At 40.4% G+C, this 20,193-nt stretch overlaps 1 protein-coding gene and 1 long non-coding RNA gene across 6 annotated transcripts in view; one reads left to right on the top strand and one right to left on the bottom strand.

The window, feature by feature from the left end:
* Positions 1 to 20,193, top strand: part of LOC109915894 (lipoma-preferred partner homolog) — a 344,491-nt gene that overhangs the window by 294,923 nt on the left and 29,375 nt on the right. For all 3 annotated transcript variants that reach the window (XM_048604817.1, XM_048604816.1, XM_048604818.1), the window contains one exon: positions 4,226 to 4,395. In XM_048604817.1, coding sequence (XP_048460774.1) covers positions 4,226 to 4,395 — 170 coding nt within the window. The remainder of the gene's footprint in view (positions 1 to 4,225; positions 4,396 to 20,193) is intronic.
* Positions 4,250 to 20,193, bottom strand: part of LOC109915896 — a 57,999-nt gene continuing 42,055 nt past the window's right edge. For all 3 annotated transcript variants that reach the window (XR_007263579.1, XR_007263578.1, XR_007263577.1), the window contains exon 5: positions 4,250 to 4,357. This is a non-coding gene — a long non-coding RNA (uncharacterized LOC109915896). The remainder of the gene's footprint in view (positions 4,358 to 20,193) is intronic.

Raw genomic sequence — 20,193 nt, 5'->3', positions numbered from 1 at the left:
GTTGTTGACTGACCCAACTAAGAGTAAGTGAACATTCACTGGAATGATATCAGGGCTAAAAACATTAAATTATGATGAAAGGCCACATAGACTTGGTATTTTCCTTGAGTTTCAATCTTGACAAGTGATCTAATTGAAGTATTTAAAATCGGAATTGATTCAGTTAAGTGCATCAAGAGAGAAGTCCAGAACAAAGAGGATTGTTTACATCCACTCTCTGGGGATGAAATCATGGAGCACTTTTGAATGCAAAGAGTTATGGACATCTTGAATTAACCTCCAGGCATGTTGTAGGTATGGGTGCAAGTCAGTTGGAGCTTTCTAAACTGAGAAACCGTATGGACAGAGATAAAAGATAACGAACGATCACTCTATGTGTACTCTATGGATCACCTCATAGTGAAAAGGAGATAGAAGAAATATGCAAACAAACTAAGGAAGTTAGTAAAAGAAAATAAAACAACAATCATAGGGGACTTTAGTGACCCACAATGAATTGGCCAGAAAAGCTAAGTATAGGGAATAAGGGATTAAGTTTTCAATACTATGTACAGAGCTTCTTTCTAGCTGAACATATAAAAAGTTCCACAACAGAGGAATTGGTACTCAACGTGGTTGTGTGGAATGAGTCTGAGTAGATAAAAGAAGCAAAAGTAGGGGAGTATTTAGACAATAATGGCCGCAATGTAATATTATTTAAGATATTATTTGGGAAACACATAATTATAAAGCATGGTAATAGATTGGAGAAAAGCTGGTTTTAAGGTTTCAAAATAGAACTGGGAAAATTAAATGGACAATAATGAATCAGCAATAAAGAACACAAAACAATTTAACTGAAATCAATGATTGAACCAGATACAAATGAGAAAATATGGATGAAAAAAAGAGTTAAGGGAAAAGTTAAGGGTAGGGGTAAATATAAATATGTGCATAGACAACAAGGAAACACATAAGAAGAAAGAATGCAGAGTTACAAACAGACAAATACAAAATCAAAGAGAATCCATACATATTAACACACATTATCACATTCCTTATAGGCAAAAAGAATTCATCCAAATATTGCACCGTTATCTTGCAGTACCTGCTGCAGATGGTACAGCCTGCTATACCACTATGTGTAGACTGTAGAAGGAGTGGATATTGACTAGAGTGAATAAGGCATCGAACAAACTGAATGGGCCTAGATGGTATCAAGCTTCTTGATTGCTGTTGCATCAGATTCAAGGTCAGATCCCCGTAGAGAATGGAGAATCTTTGAACGGCCAGGAGAGAATACACAGGATACAGTATGTTCAGCTTCTTACCTGCTCTTGTGGTCAGGGTCATGATGTGGCAGATTCAGTTAAACATCTGGTTCAATGGTGACCTCAAAAATGTTGGTGGGAAAATAGTTGAGTGAAAAAAAAATAAAGTACGAATAGTGCAAAGTATTGGGCACCCTGCTGGAAGCATACACAGGTTATTATGGGTTGTCTGCAAGAAGATCAGGTCAGAGGCATGAAAGGAGTCCTGAGGAAGAGACCATAAAACCAAGGAAGTGCCCAGCATCTAAGTTAGTCCTCAGTTTTGTTATTGAGTTCAAGAATTTGCTTTAAGGAGCTTCTGTTACATAAAGAACATTTTGGCACATTCACAGAAAGAGTGCAGCATATACAGAGCCAATGATAAATTAGTGGGATGGAGGGCAGATTTGTCAAAGATGTAATGTTTTGAGAAGATTTTTAAAGGAGCAATTACAGAACTGCTAGGGCACAGAAAGAGGCCATTTTCTCCAACGTTTCAAATAAGTATATATACCTCCTGCTGGCCTTCTTTCCTTTTCAAACCATTTTGCAATTAGAAAGAACCCTTTGTAATCTTGAACACACCGATTATGCCCTAATCTTCTTAATTATGGTGCTTTTCTCTATACCTCTGAGCACTATTTCTACTCAAATAATCATCTGATGCCCTCCTGAATGCTTCAATTGAATCTGCCTCCAACACACTTCCAGGCTGTGCATTCTATACCCAAACTACTTGCTGAGTGAAAAATGTGTTATTCTCACCTCACACTTGCTTCTTTTGCAAATCACTTTAAATCTGTGTCTGCTGGCTCTTGACCCTTTTATGAATAGGAAGCTTCTCCCTGTCCATTCTATCTAGCTTGTTCATGATTTTGAAAACATTTTCTTGGCCTCCTCCTCTCCAGGGCGAACAGCCGTAACTTCGTCAATTCATCTTTGTGACTGAAATTTCTCACCCCTGGAGCCATTTTTGCAAAACTCTTCTGCACTCTCTGCAGTGTATTATATTTGTCCTATAATGTGGAACCAGGAACATGACTTGGAAACGTTCATTAAAAGATGGAGGGGTCCAGAGAGCAGAAACCAGACAACTGGAGGACCTATTCTAGTGAGAGGAGGAAGAGAGTACAGAGTAAGGTATTGTTTGTGCAAATAATAGAACAGTAAGAATATCATACTAGAGAAACACAATTCATTTTCCACAAACTTCAGGACTCAATGTTTAGTCAGCAACTCCAGAGCATGAACTCAGTTTTCCAGGCCCCTTCAATTCTGAAAAAGAGTCATACTGGACTCAAAATATTAACTCTGTTTTTATCTCCATGGATTCTTACAGACCTGGTGAGTTTCTCCAGCATTTTCTGTTTCTATGTCAAGCATTCACAGTATTTTGCCTTTATTTAACTGGAAAAGGTGCGGTTTTGCTATTTCTCACCAGAGTTGAGAAGCTTAGGAGGCAATATGATTGATGTGTTCAAGATTATAAAGGGTTCTTCCTGATAGCAAATTGTTTAAGTGAAGATTAAGAAATATTTCATTTGCAGCAGCAACTTGCAAAGGAGTTCACTAAAAGAACTTTGTTAAAGCTCAGACCACATACTCTTTCAAATGGAATTGCATAATCAGTATATATTGCCCATCCCTAATTGCCTGGGAGAAGGTCCTGGTGAGCTGACTTTGAACCACAGGGACCCACAATACAATTGGGGAGGGAGTACCAGAATTTTGACCCAATGACACAGAAGGAACGGAGATATATTTCTGAGTCTGGATGGTGAATGGCTTGGAGGGGAATTTGCTTATCTTGGTGTTGCTACATATCTGCCATCCTGTCCTTCTAGATGGTAGTGGCCAGGTGCTAGGGAGCCTCAGTGTGTTACTGCAATGTATCTTGTAGCTGGTACATGCTGTTGCCATTGTGAGCTGGTGGTGAAGGGAGTACATATTAAAGATGGTGGATCTGGTGCCAGTCAGGTAGGTTGCTCTCTCCTGGATGGTGTCAAGCGTCCTGCGTGTTTTTGGAGCTGCACTCATCCAGGCAAGTGGTAAATATTCCATCACACTCCTGATTTGTGCCTTGTAGATGGCGATGGGCTTTGGGGAGTCAGGATGTGAGTTGGTAACCATACTGTTCCCAGCCTCTGACCTGTTTTTGTAGCCACAATTTTCATACGCCTAGTGCAGCACAGTTTCTGGCCAATGGTAACCCTAGTGTGTAGTTCAGTGATGATAATGCCAATGCTAATGCCATTGGACATAAAGCAACGATGGTTAGATTCACTCTGTTTGGAGATGGTGATTGCCCAGCAATTGAGGCATAAACATAACTTGCCACTTGTTTGCCCAAACTTGGATATTACCTGATTATGTTACGTGCATACATGAACTGTTTCGGTGTCTGAGGAATCATAAATATTGCTGAATATTGTGTAATCATTCCTGAACATTCCCACTCTGACCTTATAATGGAGGGAAAGTCAATGATGAAGCAGCTGAGGATGGTTGGGCCTAGGACACTATCCCGAGGAACTCCTGCACAGATCCTGGGAATGAGCTGATTCACCTACAAGAACCACAATCCTCATCCTGCATAATCTTCACGGATCAAGCTCGCACAAACAACAATTAGACAGCAAGCAGATAATTTGTTTTACCAATGTACTTTGAGGGATAAATGTTAATGTATTGACCAAGACGTGGTGGAGATTGTCTAATTTTCCATTTCTCTGAGTTGTGCAGAGGGCAAAGGGGACCTCAGTTTAATATCTCATCAGAAATACAGCTTCATAGTATAACTAATGCTCCAGCATTTACCCTGAACAGAACACTTTAGTACCTTATATACAACAAGCAATAGCAAATAGAATGCCCTAATTATTCACTTGTTTCCTCCATCTGATGGCCAGGATTTATTTTGGATTCTCTGATTGCAGGCTGCTGTACCCGTTGTGGGGAGAGTGTTGTTGGAGATGGTGCTGGTTGCACTGCAATGGACCAAGTCTTTCATGTTGATTGCTTCACCTGCGTGACATGCGGTCACAAGCTCCGAGGACAACCCTTCTATGCTGTGGAGAAAAAGTCATACTGTGAGCCCTGCTACATTGTGAGTATTACAACTCATCATTGTTATACACAAGAAGGAAGTTTACATCCTAGTTTTAAATAGCAACATGAGTTCACAGCTCAGCAATCTTGGCATTGATAATACTAGCTCCGTTGCTTAATATTAAGCATTCCTGGCATACAGAAATCTGCCAGTCAGACATCTAGGAAAGTATGTTTTAGTCAGTATGGACCTTGCGTGTTATGCAGAAAAAAGTTCATTTTGTTGAAGATTTTCATCTTGTACTCATCAAGTCAATTCCTAGGAATATCAATGTAAGGGGAAACTAACCTTTATACATTATGATCAATTGACAAATAAACTCTGATTGGGAGAGGAATTGCCATGATGAATACACCAGTTAATGGTGACTGACAGTTAACTGCCAAGCTTAATTTAAATTTGAAACCAGCCAATTTGACTCTTTTTTTTGTGAATGCATTGCCCAAAGAAGTGATAAAGTCTGTTTTTTCCCGTTGAAATAAGTGCAGTGCATATACTTATTTTTCTATCTACAAAGTACAAGGCCCTGTGTATTCATATATGGAGCTTCCAGTAAACACAAGTATGCCATTCTGTGAGCCTGATCAATAATCCTAAATTGTTTTCCTTGTAATTCTTTGCACACTCAGGATTATCCAGCAAATGTTGTCCAATTCCAGAATCACATCTAATGTTGGACATGGTGTTGTAAGTTATGAAAGCATGAACTGACTAAATAGTTGCAAATAGTCAAAAGAAAATGCTTTTGATTTGATTTATTGTAGTCATGTGAACCTAAGTACAGTGAAAAGCTTTGTTTGCAAGCAGTACAGGCAGATCATTGTAAGCAAAGACATACAGATCATAGGGTGCTTAGACAGAGTGAGGCATACAGGTTACATTGCATAGCAGGTGCACGTAGCAAGATTAATATTAACAAGATCAACATTTATTTGAAGTGTACCATGGTTGAAAGGCATTAGACTGTCTTTTCTCGTGTAAGCATAACATCAAGTCCCAGCATGTACACTTATTGCACCCAACTCTACGACATAAAGTCATTGAGTTTTTACAGTATGCAAAAAGGTCCTTTGGCCCAGCATGTCCATGCTGGACATCAAGCATTTATCTATTCTAATTCCAATTTCTAGCACTTGGCCAATAGTTTTGTATGCTATGGTGCTTCAAGTGTTCACTTAAATGCTTTTTAAATGTCTTGGCGGTTCCTGCCTCTAACATCCTTTTAGGCAGTGACTTCCAGAGATTCACCACCTTCTGGATAAAAATGCTTTTCACGAACCCCCTCTAAACATCCTGCTCTTTAAATTAAAACTGTGCCCCTCTACCAAGGTAAAAAGTTAATCTCTATCAACTCTACCTATGTACTTTATAACTTTGTACACCTCATATAGCACTCCCTGCCTGCTTCCCGGCCTTCTCTAATCCAGAGAAAGCAACCCCATGCTATGTAGTCTCTCTTCATAGCTGAATCACTCCAGTCTAGGCAGCATCCTTGTGAACCTTCTCTGCACTTCCTCTTGTGCAATTACGTCCTTTCTATAGTGTGGCAACCAGAATTCCACACATTACTCCAGCATGGCCTGACTAATTTTATATTCAGCTCCATCATAACCTCCTTAGTCTTGTATTCAATCAATGGATTAATAAAGGCAAGTATTCCACATTCCTTCTTAATCACTTTTTCAACCTGCCCTGCTGTCTTCAAAAATCTAAGGACCTCGTCATCTTTTCTCTCAAGCCTTGCACTATTTCCAAATTGTTAGATTTATTGTTTGGCACCTATTATTGAATGACCATAAATTTCTTCCACTAAAATATTGGAAGCAACATAACATTTTCTGATTATGCCCTGTTGCAATTCATCTGCTGCTGGAACTCTCGTCCATGTGTTTATGATGCGTATATTTGACTTTTCTAATGTTCTCCTGATCACATTCCCAACTCCAATCCTTCATAAACCTGAAGACATCAAAACTCTTGTCTGTATCCTTACATGAATCAAGTCCCATGCTCACTGGCCCACACTGGTAGATAGCTGTAGAATGCCTCAGTTTTAAAATTCTCCTTGTTTTCCGATCCCTCCATAGACTTTCCCATTCCTAGTTCTGTGATCTCCTCCATCCCAAAACCCTTTGAATTCTCTGAGTTCCTCTAATTCCTGGCCTAGTGTGCATCCCAGATTTTAGTTTGACTTTATTAGTTCCACTATTGGCAACTGATAAAGCTCTTAGCATTGATATTTCCTCCTTAAATTTCTGCAAATCTACCTTAAGTCCTCATTTAAGACACTCCTTAAAACTACATCTTTGATCAAGCTTTTGACCATCTACCTTAATATCTCTTTTAAGTTTTAGGTTCAGTAAACTCCAGTCCAAAGACGTGGAACAGTTTTGTACATTAAGTCTGTTTTGTGGCTGCAAGTGTTGTTGTTTGTACCTCATTTTCCAGGAGCTACAAGCAGAGCCTGTCCTGTATGTGGCAGAGTCTGCATATTGTGCATTGGCCTTCTCAGTCACCTGAGAATCCATCAAAGCAGAGTGGAAATGTCATCTTCATCCTCAATCCTGAGGTCCTGCCAAAGAAGTTGTTTGCTTTCCAAATGTCAGACTGGCACTCACTTTTGATTTACTGTTTTTCAAACTGAATAGTTTTTTTTTTATTAATTTGTGGTACGTAGGCATCTCTGGCCAGCATTTATCACTGGTCCCTTGAGAAGGTGGTGGTGAACTGTCTTCTTGAATCAATGCAGTCCACGTTGACCTCCAATGCCGTTAAGGAGGGAATTCCAGGATTTTGACCCAGTGACAGTTAAGGAATCATAGAATACCTACAGTGTAGAAGCAGGCCATTCGGCCCATTTGGTCTACACCGACCCTGCGAAGACTATCCCCCCACTCTCACCCTATCCTTATACCCTGCATTTTCTGTGGCTAGTCCACCTATTATGCACATCCCTGGACACTACAGGCAATTTAGCATGGTCAATCCATCTAACCTGCACATTTTTGGTCTGTGGGAGGAAACCAGAGTACCCAAGGAAACTCACGCAGACACGGGGAGAATGTGCAAACTTCACACAAACAGTTGCCTGAGGTTGAAATCAAACCTGGGTCTCTGGTGCTGTGAGGCAGCAGTGCTAACCACTGAGCCACTGTGCTGCACTGACATGGCAATATATTTCAAAGTCAGGATGCTGAGTGACTTGGAGGGAAATTTGCAGGAGGTGATGTATGTATCTGCAGTCCTTGTCCTTCTGGAAGAAAATGGTGTTGGGTTTGGAAGGTGCTGTCTAAAGACCTTTGGTGAATTTTTGCACTATATCTTGCAGATAGTACACAGTGCTGCTGCTGAGTGTTGGTGGTGGAGGAACAGCTTCAGTATCTAAGGAGTCGCGAATGATATTGAACATTGTACAATCATTAGCAAACATCCTCACTTCTGACCGTATTTTTATGAAACATCTTTCACAGGAGCATAAATCAGCCAAAATCTGAGCCCATTCTACACGGAGACATCCTCAGGCAGGTGACCAAACTTTTAGGCAAGAGGTTGTTTTTAAGCACAGCCTTTAAGGAGAGAGGGAGAATGAGAGTGATAGAGAAGTAGAGAGGGTTAGAGTGACCCTATGGCACAAGGTACAGCCACCTATGGTGGAGTGAAAGAGGAGGGAGTGAGATTGTATAGGACAACAGCACTGGACAAATGCAGAAATTGTGAAAGGTTGCATGGGCAAGATTGATTGAAATAGAGAGGGGATAGGTCTTGTAGGAATATGAAAACAAGGATGATAATTTTAAATTCTATAAAAACAACCATACCAATTAGTGCGGGAAATTGGAAATTTCACACCGTATCCCTCCATCCCCTAAACCATACCTTCATCTCTCAAAATTTCATCAGGGAATGTGTCCAAGGGCACAATGGGATCCTGGAATCAAAGGTATTCAGCAAACATTCCTAATTAATTTGCCACCAAAAAAAAATGCACATTAAAATTAACGATGTTGTTCCCACTGCTGAATTTTGCAACAAAAATGCTTTTATTGAAAATAAAAATATTTGAATCAAGGATATCTGTCAAGGTATGCACAATTTGTGTATATACATTGTTCCAGACTTCTCTGCAAGGGATGGGGATTTTGATTTATGAAATGAAAGGTGGGCATTTATATAAGAACATGGCAAACACAACACCAAAAGACAATGAATCATGTTCATTGAAGCAGAAACGGTCAGATTCGAACAGCAACAAAACACTGAAGGCTTTATCAGCCCTTAGTCTCCATCCATCAAATTATTCACAACAGTTTAACTGTCAAGTTTTATTGAGGAAGGGTACAAAATGATTATGTATTAGAACCAAATTATTGCTACTTGTTTCATCCACTGTCTTTCCTTTATAGTCTTGAGGCAGAATAAGATTATTAATACGATGACTTTCTGTGAAAGACAGCAGTTTTTCATATTTACATGACATGTTCAATGTCATAGAATTTTAAGGCACAGAAAAAAAATCATTTGGCAAGCATCATCAACATCAGGCACTGCCCACATTCTCCCCATAGATCAATCCCTAACTAACCTGCTGCCTCACTCTCTCCCTATAGCCCTGTATCAATCCACAGACTAATGCCACTGCCCGCCTCCTTCATGTAGCCCTGATTCAATCCTAAATAAACATGAATTTCTTTGCACAAATATAAATAAAAAGAAATGATATGATAGCAATTGCAGACACAATAGACAGGCTTTTCCAGACCTGTCCAGAACTTTTAGAATGGAAGGCAGGGGGACATAATTGTGAGAGAGGCAATAATTCAGTTTCCTGATAGTGATTTAAAGTTTTACTGCTAAGTTCTCAGAACCTTGCAGGAGAATTAGCATTCAAGAACCTATTTTGTGTCATTAGGATGTCATGAATATTGATCAGTATGCCAACCCACTAGAAATACGCTCAGGTGTGCAATCTTTTTTAGCCAAAACAGGAAAAAAAACTTCTGTTCACAAAACTATCTGTTACATGAGACATCTACCTGGCACCATAGACTTCTTCCTCCAAGCTCCTTGTCAATCTTCAATCTAACTTAGCCGCCCGAGAAAGAGGACATAGCTACCATCAGCAAGACTTGATGTGCAGGAGAAGGCCAGCTGTTAAAGACTGGAGCAGCACACTCTCTTTGATGCAGTTGTCCTCAAGAGAAGCAGAATTTGGTTTCACTATCGGGAGGGAGGTTGCGAAGAATCTGGAAAACTTTCCCAGAGGCTTCACAGAGTATGGATACACACCCCACAGTCATCAGCAGTTCAGGGAATTTGCTTACCACCACCTTCTCTAGGGCAACTGAGGACAAGCAATCATTTTTGGCCTAGCCATGGACTCCCACATTCCAGGACTGAATTTTAAAAATGTATTTTCAGATTTTCACAATCACGCATAAAGCAATTGGTTCTGAAAGATTTATTAACAGGCGAAATAGCTGCACAACCTGACAGCATTTTCTGTTGGCTGGTTGATCAACCTGAACTGCTATCCCCCAAACCTCACGAATTTCAAAACATTATACCTGCATCACTGCTGATTTACTGTGACCTAATCTTGCTTTGTGCAAATATCACTGGAGAAAGGGGCAATCCATAGATCCATGTGGAAGTCTCTACATGCTACATTGAAAACTTAGTGCAAAGACAGCTACACCTGGTTGGTTCTGAAGCATATTGTTCTAGGTAACTGACCCAAATACACTCCTAGTGGCTACCTCTGCAAATTTTATTTCCCCCATTTACCGGAATTTAAATCCCACTAACCACTATTGATATGGAATTGAATTTGGATGTGAATGCATACCCTCACAACAATAGCATGGAACACTAATCCTGTGACATAGTCAATGGCCACATCACCCTCAATCCTCCTCTGCAATCCAGTAAGGTCATGGCTGGTCTTTAGCATCAACTCCTACCCTCAGAATTTATATAAATGATATGAATGAAGGGTCAGAAGGAATTGTTGCAAAATTCACTGATTACACAAAGAAAGTAGGAAAGTAAGTTGTGAAGAGGACAATAGGAGGCTACAAAAAGATACAGACAGGTTAAGAGAGTAGGTAAAAAAAAAATGTCAGATGTGCAAAAATGTGAGGTTGTCCACTTTGGCATGAAAAATAGAAAAGCTACATAGCACAAACATGGAGAAAGATAACAAATACCTGAGGCACAATGAATCTAGGTATAAGTATGCAGGTGCAGCAAATTATAAAGATGTCTAATGGAATATTATCATTCATTACAAGGGACATAAGAACTGGGAGCAGGAGTAAACATTTCAGCCCCATGCATCTCCTCCTTCATCTTACAAGAGCATGGCCTCAACTCCACTAACTCATCCATTCTCCATTACGCTTCAACCCATTACTAATAAAGACCAGCCTATCTCCTCCTTAAATTTACTCAATGTCCCAGACTCCAACATACTTTGGTGCAGTGATTTCCACAGATTCACAACCCTTTGAAAGAAGTAATTTCTCCCCATCTCTGTTTTAAATCTGCTACCCATTATCATAAAACCACGAGCTTTCATTCCAGATTGCCCCACAGGAGGAAACATTCACTGTAGATCTAATTTGTCTTAAATACCTCAATGGGATCTCCTCTCATTCCTCTAAATTACAGAGAGTATAGGCCTAAACTGTTCAATCTCTCATTGTAAGGCCTCTGGAATCAATCTAGTGGTTCACTAAACTGCCTTCAATGCAACTACATCACACCTCAAGTAAGGGAACCAAAATTATTCACAATACTCCAGGTATGGTCTCACTGATGCCTTGTACAGTTGTCATAATGCTTCTCTGCTTTCACATTCTATTACTTTAGCAATAAATGCCAACATTCCATTTGTCTTCTTTATTACCTGCTGTTGTTGCATACTCATGTTCTGTGATTCATGCACAATGACACCCAACTCCCTCTGTAGTGAAGCACTCTGAAGTTTCTCTCTATTTAGATAAAAATTTGCCTTTCTATTCTTCTGATCAAAACTGATAACCTCATACGTATTCATAGTAAACACCATGTGTGAAATTTTGGTTGATTCACCTAAACTATCCATATCCATTTGTAAATTTGTTATTTCTTCATTGCAACTTGCTTTCCCATCTATTTTAGTCATCTGAATATAGCTATAGTACCTTCCATCCCTGCACTCAAGTCATTATTATGGAGCCTGAGGGCCAAGCGCTGTGGCACCCCTCCAGTTACTTCTTACCAACTAGAAAAAGACTCATTTATCCTGACTATCTGCTTTTTGTTGATTAGCCAATCCTCTATCTAAGCAAATAAATTACCTCTAACCCCATATGATCTTACCTCGTGTGTTAACCTTTTGCACAGCCTTATCAAATGCCTTTTGGAAGTCTAGAAGGACTACATCTACAGGATCTCCAAAATCCACCTTGCTTGTTCATCTTCAAAGAACTCTAGAAAATTAGTCAAACCCCATGACTTACCCTTCATAATACCATACCGACTCTGATTGTGTTTTGATGTTCCAAATGTCCTGTTATCACTTCCTTAATAATAGAATCTAACAGTTTCCCAACGATAGATGTTAAACTAACTGGTCAATGGTTTCCTTGTTTCTGCCTCCTTTCTTTTCTGAATAAGGGTGTCATAGTAGCATTTTCCCAATCAACTGGAACCTTCCCACATCCAGGAAATTTTGGAATATTATAACTAATGGAGCCACTACTTCTGCTGCCATTTTCTGTACGACCCTAAGATGTCAGCCATCAAGCCGTGGGAACTTCTTCCTTCAATCCCAGTAGTGTGCTTGGTACTTTTTCCCTAATGGTGACAATTGTTCTAAGTTCCTCCCTTTCTATAACTTAAGCATTAACTGTTATTATTGGAATGCTATTGGTATCTTCCATGGTGAAAACTGAGGCCAAATATCAATTTAGTGTCTCCACCATTTCTATGTTCCCCACCATTAACTCCCCTGTCTCACCCTTCAAGGGACCAACCTTCATTTTAGCTAATTTCTTCCCTTTTAAAGAAGCTTTTACTGTCAGTTTTTATATTTGTGCTAGTTTTCTTTCATAATTTATCTTTGGTCTTTTTATTACCTTTTAGTAACACTTTGTTGATCTTTAAAAGTTTCCCAGTCTTCCAGCCTGCCACTCATCTTTGCAATATGACATGCTTAGTTTTTCTCTTTATATTATCTTCAACTTGCTTGCTTAGCCATGGATTTTTTTCCCCTTCTTAAACCTTTCTTCCTTTCTGTAATATATTTTGATTGGGAGCGTTTGAGTATCTCCTCAAGCATCTGCCACTGCTTATCAACCATCCTACTTTTTAGCCTTCCTGCCTAGTACACTAGGACCAAATCTGTCCTCTTGCCTATGTAACTATCTTTGTTTAATTCCAGAGTACTGTTGTGGGACTCCAGTTTCTCACCTTCCAATCTTACTTGAAATTGTAGCATGCTATGATCACTCTTACTAGAGGATCCTTTACTATGAGATAATTAATTAATCCCACTTCATTATACAATACTAAATCTTGAACAGCCTGCTCCTGGTTGGTTCCACAACATATAGCTCCAAGAAACAATCACTAATACATTCAATTAGCTCTCCCTCGTGGCTACCCTTGACAATTTAATTAGTCCAGCCTATATACACATTAAAATGCCTCATGATTATTGCTGTATCTTTGTTACAAACCCCCCAGTATTACGTGGTTTATACTGTGCTCAATTAAAGATTACTGTTTGGAGACCTATAGATTACTTTTTTCCCTTGCTTTTTCTTATTTCTGCCCAAGGACTACTTTCCCTTGCTTTTTCTTAATTTACCCAGACTACGTCTTGATCTCCAGTGCCGATATCAGTTCTCACTGTAGCACTGATCTGCTCCTTTTCTAATAAAGCTATACCACCTTCTATTCCTTCCATTCTATCCTCTGAAACACGGAGTACCCTTGGATATTCAGTTCCCAACCTGGCCTCCCTGCAATCATGTCTCAGTAGTTATCATCAAATTATACCCATTTCTCTCTATTTGTGCCAACCCTAGTTCTGTATTTGATCAAAATCATCATAATTCAAGAAGGAGAAAGGTAAAGTCAAAGGGGAGAAGTTTGATGAGTTCAAGTACGACCAATGCTGGCTGACCTTAGCACGAAGAACTATTTTGTTTTCCTCTTTTTCTCCACTTCACTACTCAATATTTTGTTGCCCATTTGTCTGTCCTTTTTTCCCCTTCCAATCCCTCCTTTTCTACATTCTCATCCAGTCACATCATTCTTTTCATGTCTTTTTCCAACAGTACTTCTGAATTCCCACCCCTTCCTTATGCTCTCCTCCCTTTCTTCCCCACTCCTCCCGTCCTCCTCTCTTCACTTTGCCTTCTCACCTCTTAATCTTCTCTGCACTACTTTATTTTCTTCCCTTTTCTGTGCTCTACTTCCTTCCTCTTTCTTTATTTTTTCTTTATTCATTCACGGGATGAGGACGTTACTGGCTAGGCAGCATTTATTGCCTATTCCCAATTGCCCAGAGGGCTGTTAAGAGTCAACCACATTGCTGTGGGTCTGGAGTCACACTTGGCCCGGCCAGGTAAGGATGGCAGTTTCCTTCCCTAATGGACGTTAGTGAACCAAATCGGTTTTTCTGACAGTCAGCTATGATTTCGTGGTCATCATTAGACTTTTTTTTATCTAAATATTCATTGAAGTTAAATTCAACGATCTGCCATGGTAGAGTTTGAACCCAGATCCCCAGAACATTATCTGGCTCTTTAAGTTAACAGTCCAGTGATGATACCACGAGGCTATCACCTCACCTGAGTCTCTACTTTCCTCCCTCCTGTCTCTACTTTCTCACCTCCTACTTTGTCCTCCTCTCTGTTCCTCTATCTTCTCTTTTCTTGCAATTGTGAAGATTTCCTCGGCAGTACTCTATTTAACTTTTAAAGGAGCTAGTACAGCTTTGAATGCATATTGGCACTGCCCTACGGCACCCTACTCACAGATTCCTTAAACACTTCTCTCCAAAACATTCAATAATCCTTTAGTTCCATTAACACTTCTATAAAACTAACCTCCCATTTAAATGAGGAATCATCACACCCTCACGCCCTTTTAACTCTAACTCCCCCATATTTTAATCTATGATTTGATTTTTTTGACATGAGCAACAAATTGCCCCAATCCATTTTATTAACTCACTTCATGGTCTTGACAACTTCAATGAGATCACCTTGAAGTCTATCCTTTTCCAACAAAAACATGCCCAGCTTCCAATATAAACCCAACTACAGAATTGTAAAATCTCCAAACGCCTTTCGCATTTCACAGCTAGGCACAGCCAAGCATAACAGCTTTATCCAAGATACTCCTCCCTTATGTATCATTCCCCAAAATACTTCTTTTTAAATGCTGAGCCCATCAAATGGAGTAAAATGTCTGCCAGATTTTACTTCGGAATTTGAGCTTCATTTGTTCGAGCCTTTTTGCAGACTGAATTGCAGAGGATCCTTGGTTTGGAAACTTGTTTTCATGAAGCTGCAGGTTAATTTAGTGGCTGGACGTGAGAGACGATATTTTCCGAGTATAACAGTTGCTTTAAAATCTGTCATTCCCAGGATGTGAACATCCCTGGCAAGCCCAATACTTATTGCCCATCCCTAATTGCCCTTGAGAAAGCCCTTGTGGAGCTTTATCTTGAGCTGCTGATACCTTGTGAGTGACTGTTTAAGAGCGCAGTTAACAGTCAGGCACTTACTGGGTTGGAGCCGCACATTGAACAGGGATGGTAGATTTCTTTCCCTAAAGGACAGGAGTGAACCTGACAGTATTTTTTCAAAATCGGGCAGCCGCATTTTCAAAGACAAAATCAGAAATTGCTGAAAAAATTCAGCAGGTCTGGCAGCATCTGTGGAGAGAAAGTACAGTTAACATTTCTGGACCTGAATTTCTGATTTTGTTTCTGATTCCCAGCATCCGCAGTTCTTTGATTTTTTTTTATGTTTAGCTGCATTTTCAACGTTACTGACAGCAATTGTCTTAAAATTCCACTGACAGCAGATTGAATGGAGGTTACAAAGTGTCCTACAGCGCTGTTTGTCCTCATGGCCATTTGACTGATACATTGAGATGGATACTGAAAGCTCCAGTACGCCAGTTGTTCCAGAAAACTGAATCGGTGTTTGCAGAAATGCTTTCCTGGCACTGCTGTGATTAGTTTTGGATTTCAACCCCTTCAGAAACATTTTTTCTTCCCTGATTAGATGAGGGATTATTTGTGTACATTCCCAATCAGCCAGAAATGACCCATGACAGAAGATTTTGGCCTGATTCCCAAGAATTGGAATCTGCCAAGCCTCCGTTACTGATATCACTGCTCGGGTAACCATCGGTGGGTTATTCTGGTCAAAGCTTAAAAACAGATGCTGCATGGATGCTGTGTTAATAAGACACGTCTGTTTGAAAGGCTGGAGTTGGCATGCAGTTTTTGTTCAAATTGCTGATGACTAGAACCTGACCTTTCCTGCATTGCTTGAGTAAGTCATGTGAAGGGTTAACACTCAGTGCTGAATGGACACAGTATTCCTGCAGCTGCTTGTGAGGCTGTTCACAGCCACTCCCAGTAATGGTCTAGAATGTGACAGGGCCCAGAAAGGCTCAAGGACTGAGGGAGAAGGTTCACATATTCTCTGATGTAGTTCAGGAGGCCCTGGTGGAGGAGGGATGTCCTGTACCTACAGATGGGAAGGAACCCCCCTCAGTCTCGCATCCCTCTCCCCTTCAGAAACTGATGCGAAACATGGGCACAACCTTCACTGCTGCTCAAGACCTCTTCTTGACCTCCTTCAAGACTTCTCAGCACTCAACAGAGTGTTGAAAATTATCCTCAGGTTCCTTAAACCAAACCTTCCCATCAAGAATTTTCTTGAAGATGTCTAACCCAGTGAAGAAGAAATTAAGCCCTGTGCAAGGCAAGAGGTTTGGGGTTTTTCACTCAAAAATGGCCAAAATTGTGAAATGCAATATCAATATCGCAGGGTTCTGGATCAGAATTTAATTTTCTACTCGTTAACGTGTGAGCCTCTGGCTAGGCCAGCATTTATTGTCCATCCCAAATTGTCCTGAAGAAGGTCGGTGGTGAGCTGCTAGGGAGGGAGGTCCAGGATTTTGACCTGGTGTCAGTGAATGACCTGCAATCTCATGACAAGTCACGATGATGTTTGGCTTGAAGGGCAAATGGCAGGTAGTGGTGTTCACATTGTATCTGCAATCCTTCTCCTTCTCGGTGATAGACACTGAGAGTTTGGAAGTGGCTGTCTAAGGAGCCTTGGTGACTTGCTGCAGTGCATCTTGTAGATGGTACACACTGCTGTTGCTGTGAATCGTGGTGAAAGTACTGAATGTTTATGAATGTGCTGCTAATCAAGCCAGCTGCTGTGTCCTGAATGTTCTTGAGTGTTGTTGAAGTTGCAGTCATCTGGGCAAATGGGGAGTATTCCATTACACTCCTGACTTGTGCCTTGTAGCTAATGGGCCGGCTTTGGAGAGCCAGGAGTTGAGTTACTTGCTACAGGAGTCCTAGCCTCTGAACTGCTCTTGTAGCTACAGTATTTAATTGGCTGGTCCAGTTCAGTTTCTGGTCAATACTAATCCCCAGGATGCTTGATAGTGGAGGATTCAATGACGGCAACACCATTGAATGTCAAGGGGATATCTTGTTGGGAATGGTCATTGCCTGCTATTTTTCCCTCCTTAAGAGGCATTAAAGCAAATAAATTTACATTTGCTGTATTTGTTCTTCCAATGCAAGTTTGTCTTTAATGCAATGAAATATTACAAAGTGCTTTGAGTGACGATCAAACAAAAATTGACACTAAGCTAAAGGTGGACCTATCAGGACCTTGAGCCCACAGTGATCCAGACTGTATGGCTCTCAACCTTTGCTTAGACTTTCAAGTGTCCATGGTTCAATGAGTAAATGTCCAATCTGTGGAGGAAAATCCAAATCTTGGTTTCTATGTTAAAATGAATATTTTTGAAGATTGTTATTCCTATTTCTTCATACATTTCAACATGTCCCAAAGTATTCCTGGCCAATGAGGTATTGTGAAGTGTGGTTCCTGTTGTAATTAAGAAACATGACACCAGTTTAGATACAGTAAGCACCTGCAGACCCCCATGATGAGGTGGACTGGAATCAGGGATTGGATTGTAATCAGGGTGGGCTGAAAGCAGGGATCAGGATTTAAAAAGTAGGTGTGGGCTCTAGTCAAGCACGGTGGCCTGTAATGAGGTGGTGTTAATGGATTTAAAAAGTGGGAGTGTGTGGTAATCAGGAGTGGTTTATTGCAAGGAAGGGATTTCACTGTGGCAGAAGAACTGGTTTGTCAAGTAGTTATTATTATTAACCTGTTGTGAGGACAGTGTTGTTTTATTTTGTGTTTTCTTTTAAAAAGTGCTGTGCACTGACAGGAATATCATAGAATCCCTACAGTGTAGAAACAGGCACTACGGCCCAACTAGTCCACACTGGCTCTCAGAGCATCCCACCCAGACCCATCCCTCTATAACCCACCTAATCTACACATCCCTGAACTCTGTGGGCAATTTAGCATGACCAATCCACCTAGCCTGCACATCTTCGGACTGTGGTACGAAACTGGAGCACCCAGCGGAAACCCATGCAGACATGGGTAGAATATGCAAACTCCACACAGACAGTCACCCAAGAGTGGAATCAAACCCGAGTTCCTGGCACTGTGAGGCAGTAGTGCTAACCACTGAGCCGTCATGCCACCCAGAAAGAGCTGTTTTAAAACCAGTGTTTGAAAGTGTGGCTACAGTTTTGAAAATAAGTAGCCTGATGCCAGGTATTGTGTAAACAAGTAATTGAAGTTTGAGTTGCAAATGATTTGGGGCCAAAGGGTACACTGTCGCATCTTTCAGTGACAAAAAGGAGAATGATCTATGAACCAGTGACCAGTGATTGATGATAGAGACCTTTGCTTGTGAACAACTGTACGATTGGTTCTCAGCTCACTGAACAGCTTGGAACTGGCAACAAGTTACAAAGAGAGAGAGAGAGAGGAGATCAGTTCTCAGGAGTAATCTGTCTGTTCTCTTCAATCAAAATTCACTGTAAACCAGAACAAAACCAAATCATCTTCCCTGCAACATTTGTTATAAGCTTTGACTTTTAACTGATAAACCAGGGTAAACCTGCCACCTTGAGTCTCTTGCCAACCAGTGGAAGCATCCAGAGAAAAATGATTAAAGCAATGTACTGATCAGCAGAAAAGTGATAAGAATCATCTCAGTAACAGAATCTAAGATCAAAGACCACTGAACTGTCTTTCTAGTCTCTTCCCCTCTGCCCATAAGGTATTTAATCCTGTCTGTTTGCCTGTCTGAGGGTGTGTAAGTAAGAGTTTACAAGGGGTTCGAGTTTTAATTAATAGTCTTACATATTAATGGTTTATAACTGGTTTACCTGCAGCTAGTCTAACTACTTGTAATACAAAATAATCCATCTTCAGTGTGGAAACCTGGTTCGTACTTTATAACAACCTGGGTAAATTGGAGAACTTTAGAGGTACTTTATAAAATGTTTAACTTTTATGACAACTTGCTACCCCAGTGAGTTAGAACACTCTTCAGACACATTACAATCCAGGTCTGAGGTGAGACTTGAACCCAAACCTTTTGGCCTAGGGCTCAGAATGTTACCGCTGTGCTACAAGACCCGAAATACTGTTTAGTATGCTATGTCTAGTTCAACCATGAATAAATTTGAAAATTATTTATTTGAAATTATTTGTTTACTATATAACTTTTTTAAACTCTGACATGACACCACCCCATCCCATACAATCTATGGCTTTATTATAGCTGCAAGCAATTTACTGGGGGTTCAGAGGGAGAACAAGAGAGCGAAGGGGCACTTTTCAGTTTCACTATTTGACACTGAGACATGTGCATTATTGGAAACACATGAACTCGTTACCTCACAAGAGATTCCTTGGAGTGGCTCCAGATCCCTATTTATACACCAGTTCCACAAACATCCAGACTCTGATGCCCCACAGTGTGAGAGGGAGTTGCTGAAATGTGTAGTCTTCTTGAAGCTAAAGGTTACCACAACATTAGCCTACTGAAGTGAAAACTGTTCACCCCTATAGCATGGTCATAGTGATAGTGATGAAGGATAAATTCTGAAAGCTGAATCATGTTTATGGTTTGGATCATAAGTTGTCATGGCAATTTTCAGCATTATCAATCAGACTGAGTGCTGCATTGGGAAGAAACTGACTGAACACGGGAACTCAAACCATGCAGAGAAATTGAGGCACCAAAATAATTTTGGCCACATACCAGATTTGCTCAATAAAGAGTGCAAAGTAACTGCCAACAGGAATACTCCATTTCCACCCCAAACATAGCTGAGAGAGCAGTTCATTGTAAACTCAAACTGTGTTTCAGCTTTGTAATCAGCACAGAATCACAGAACTGTTCAGTGCAGCAGGAGACCAGTTGGCCCAACATTTCAGTCCTTGGTCTCTCGGCATTCTAACTTACTGTCACTCTCTTGCCTTTCCCTTGTAATCCTGCACATTGTTTCTATTCAAAGTACCATCCAATGCCATCTTGCTGCGTCATTTTAACCTGCCTCCACCACACTTCAGGCAGTGCATTCAAAGCCCTAATTATCTATGTGAAGAATTTTTTTTTTGTCTGAGCTTGCAAAACACTTTAAAACTGTGCCCTCTGATT

The sequence above is a fragment of the Rhincodon typus genome, chromosome 13 (genome assembly GCF_021869965.1).
Source record: "Rhincodon typus isolate 14 chromosome 13, sRhiTyp1.1, whole genome shotgun sequence".
In the NCBI taxonomy this organism is placed as follows: Eukaryota; Metazoa; Chordata; class Chondrichthyes; order Orectolobiformes; family Rhincodontidae; genus Rhincodon; species Rhincodon typus.
Note: the sequence above shows the minus strand (reverse complement) of the source record. Positions and strands in the feature narration are given on the sequence as shown.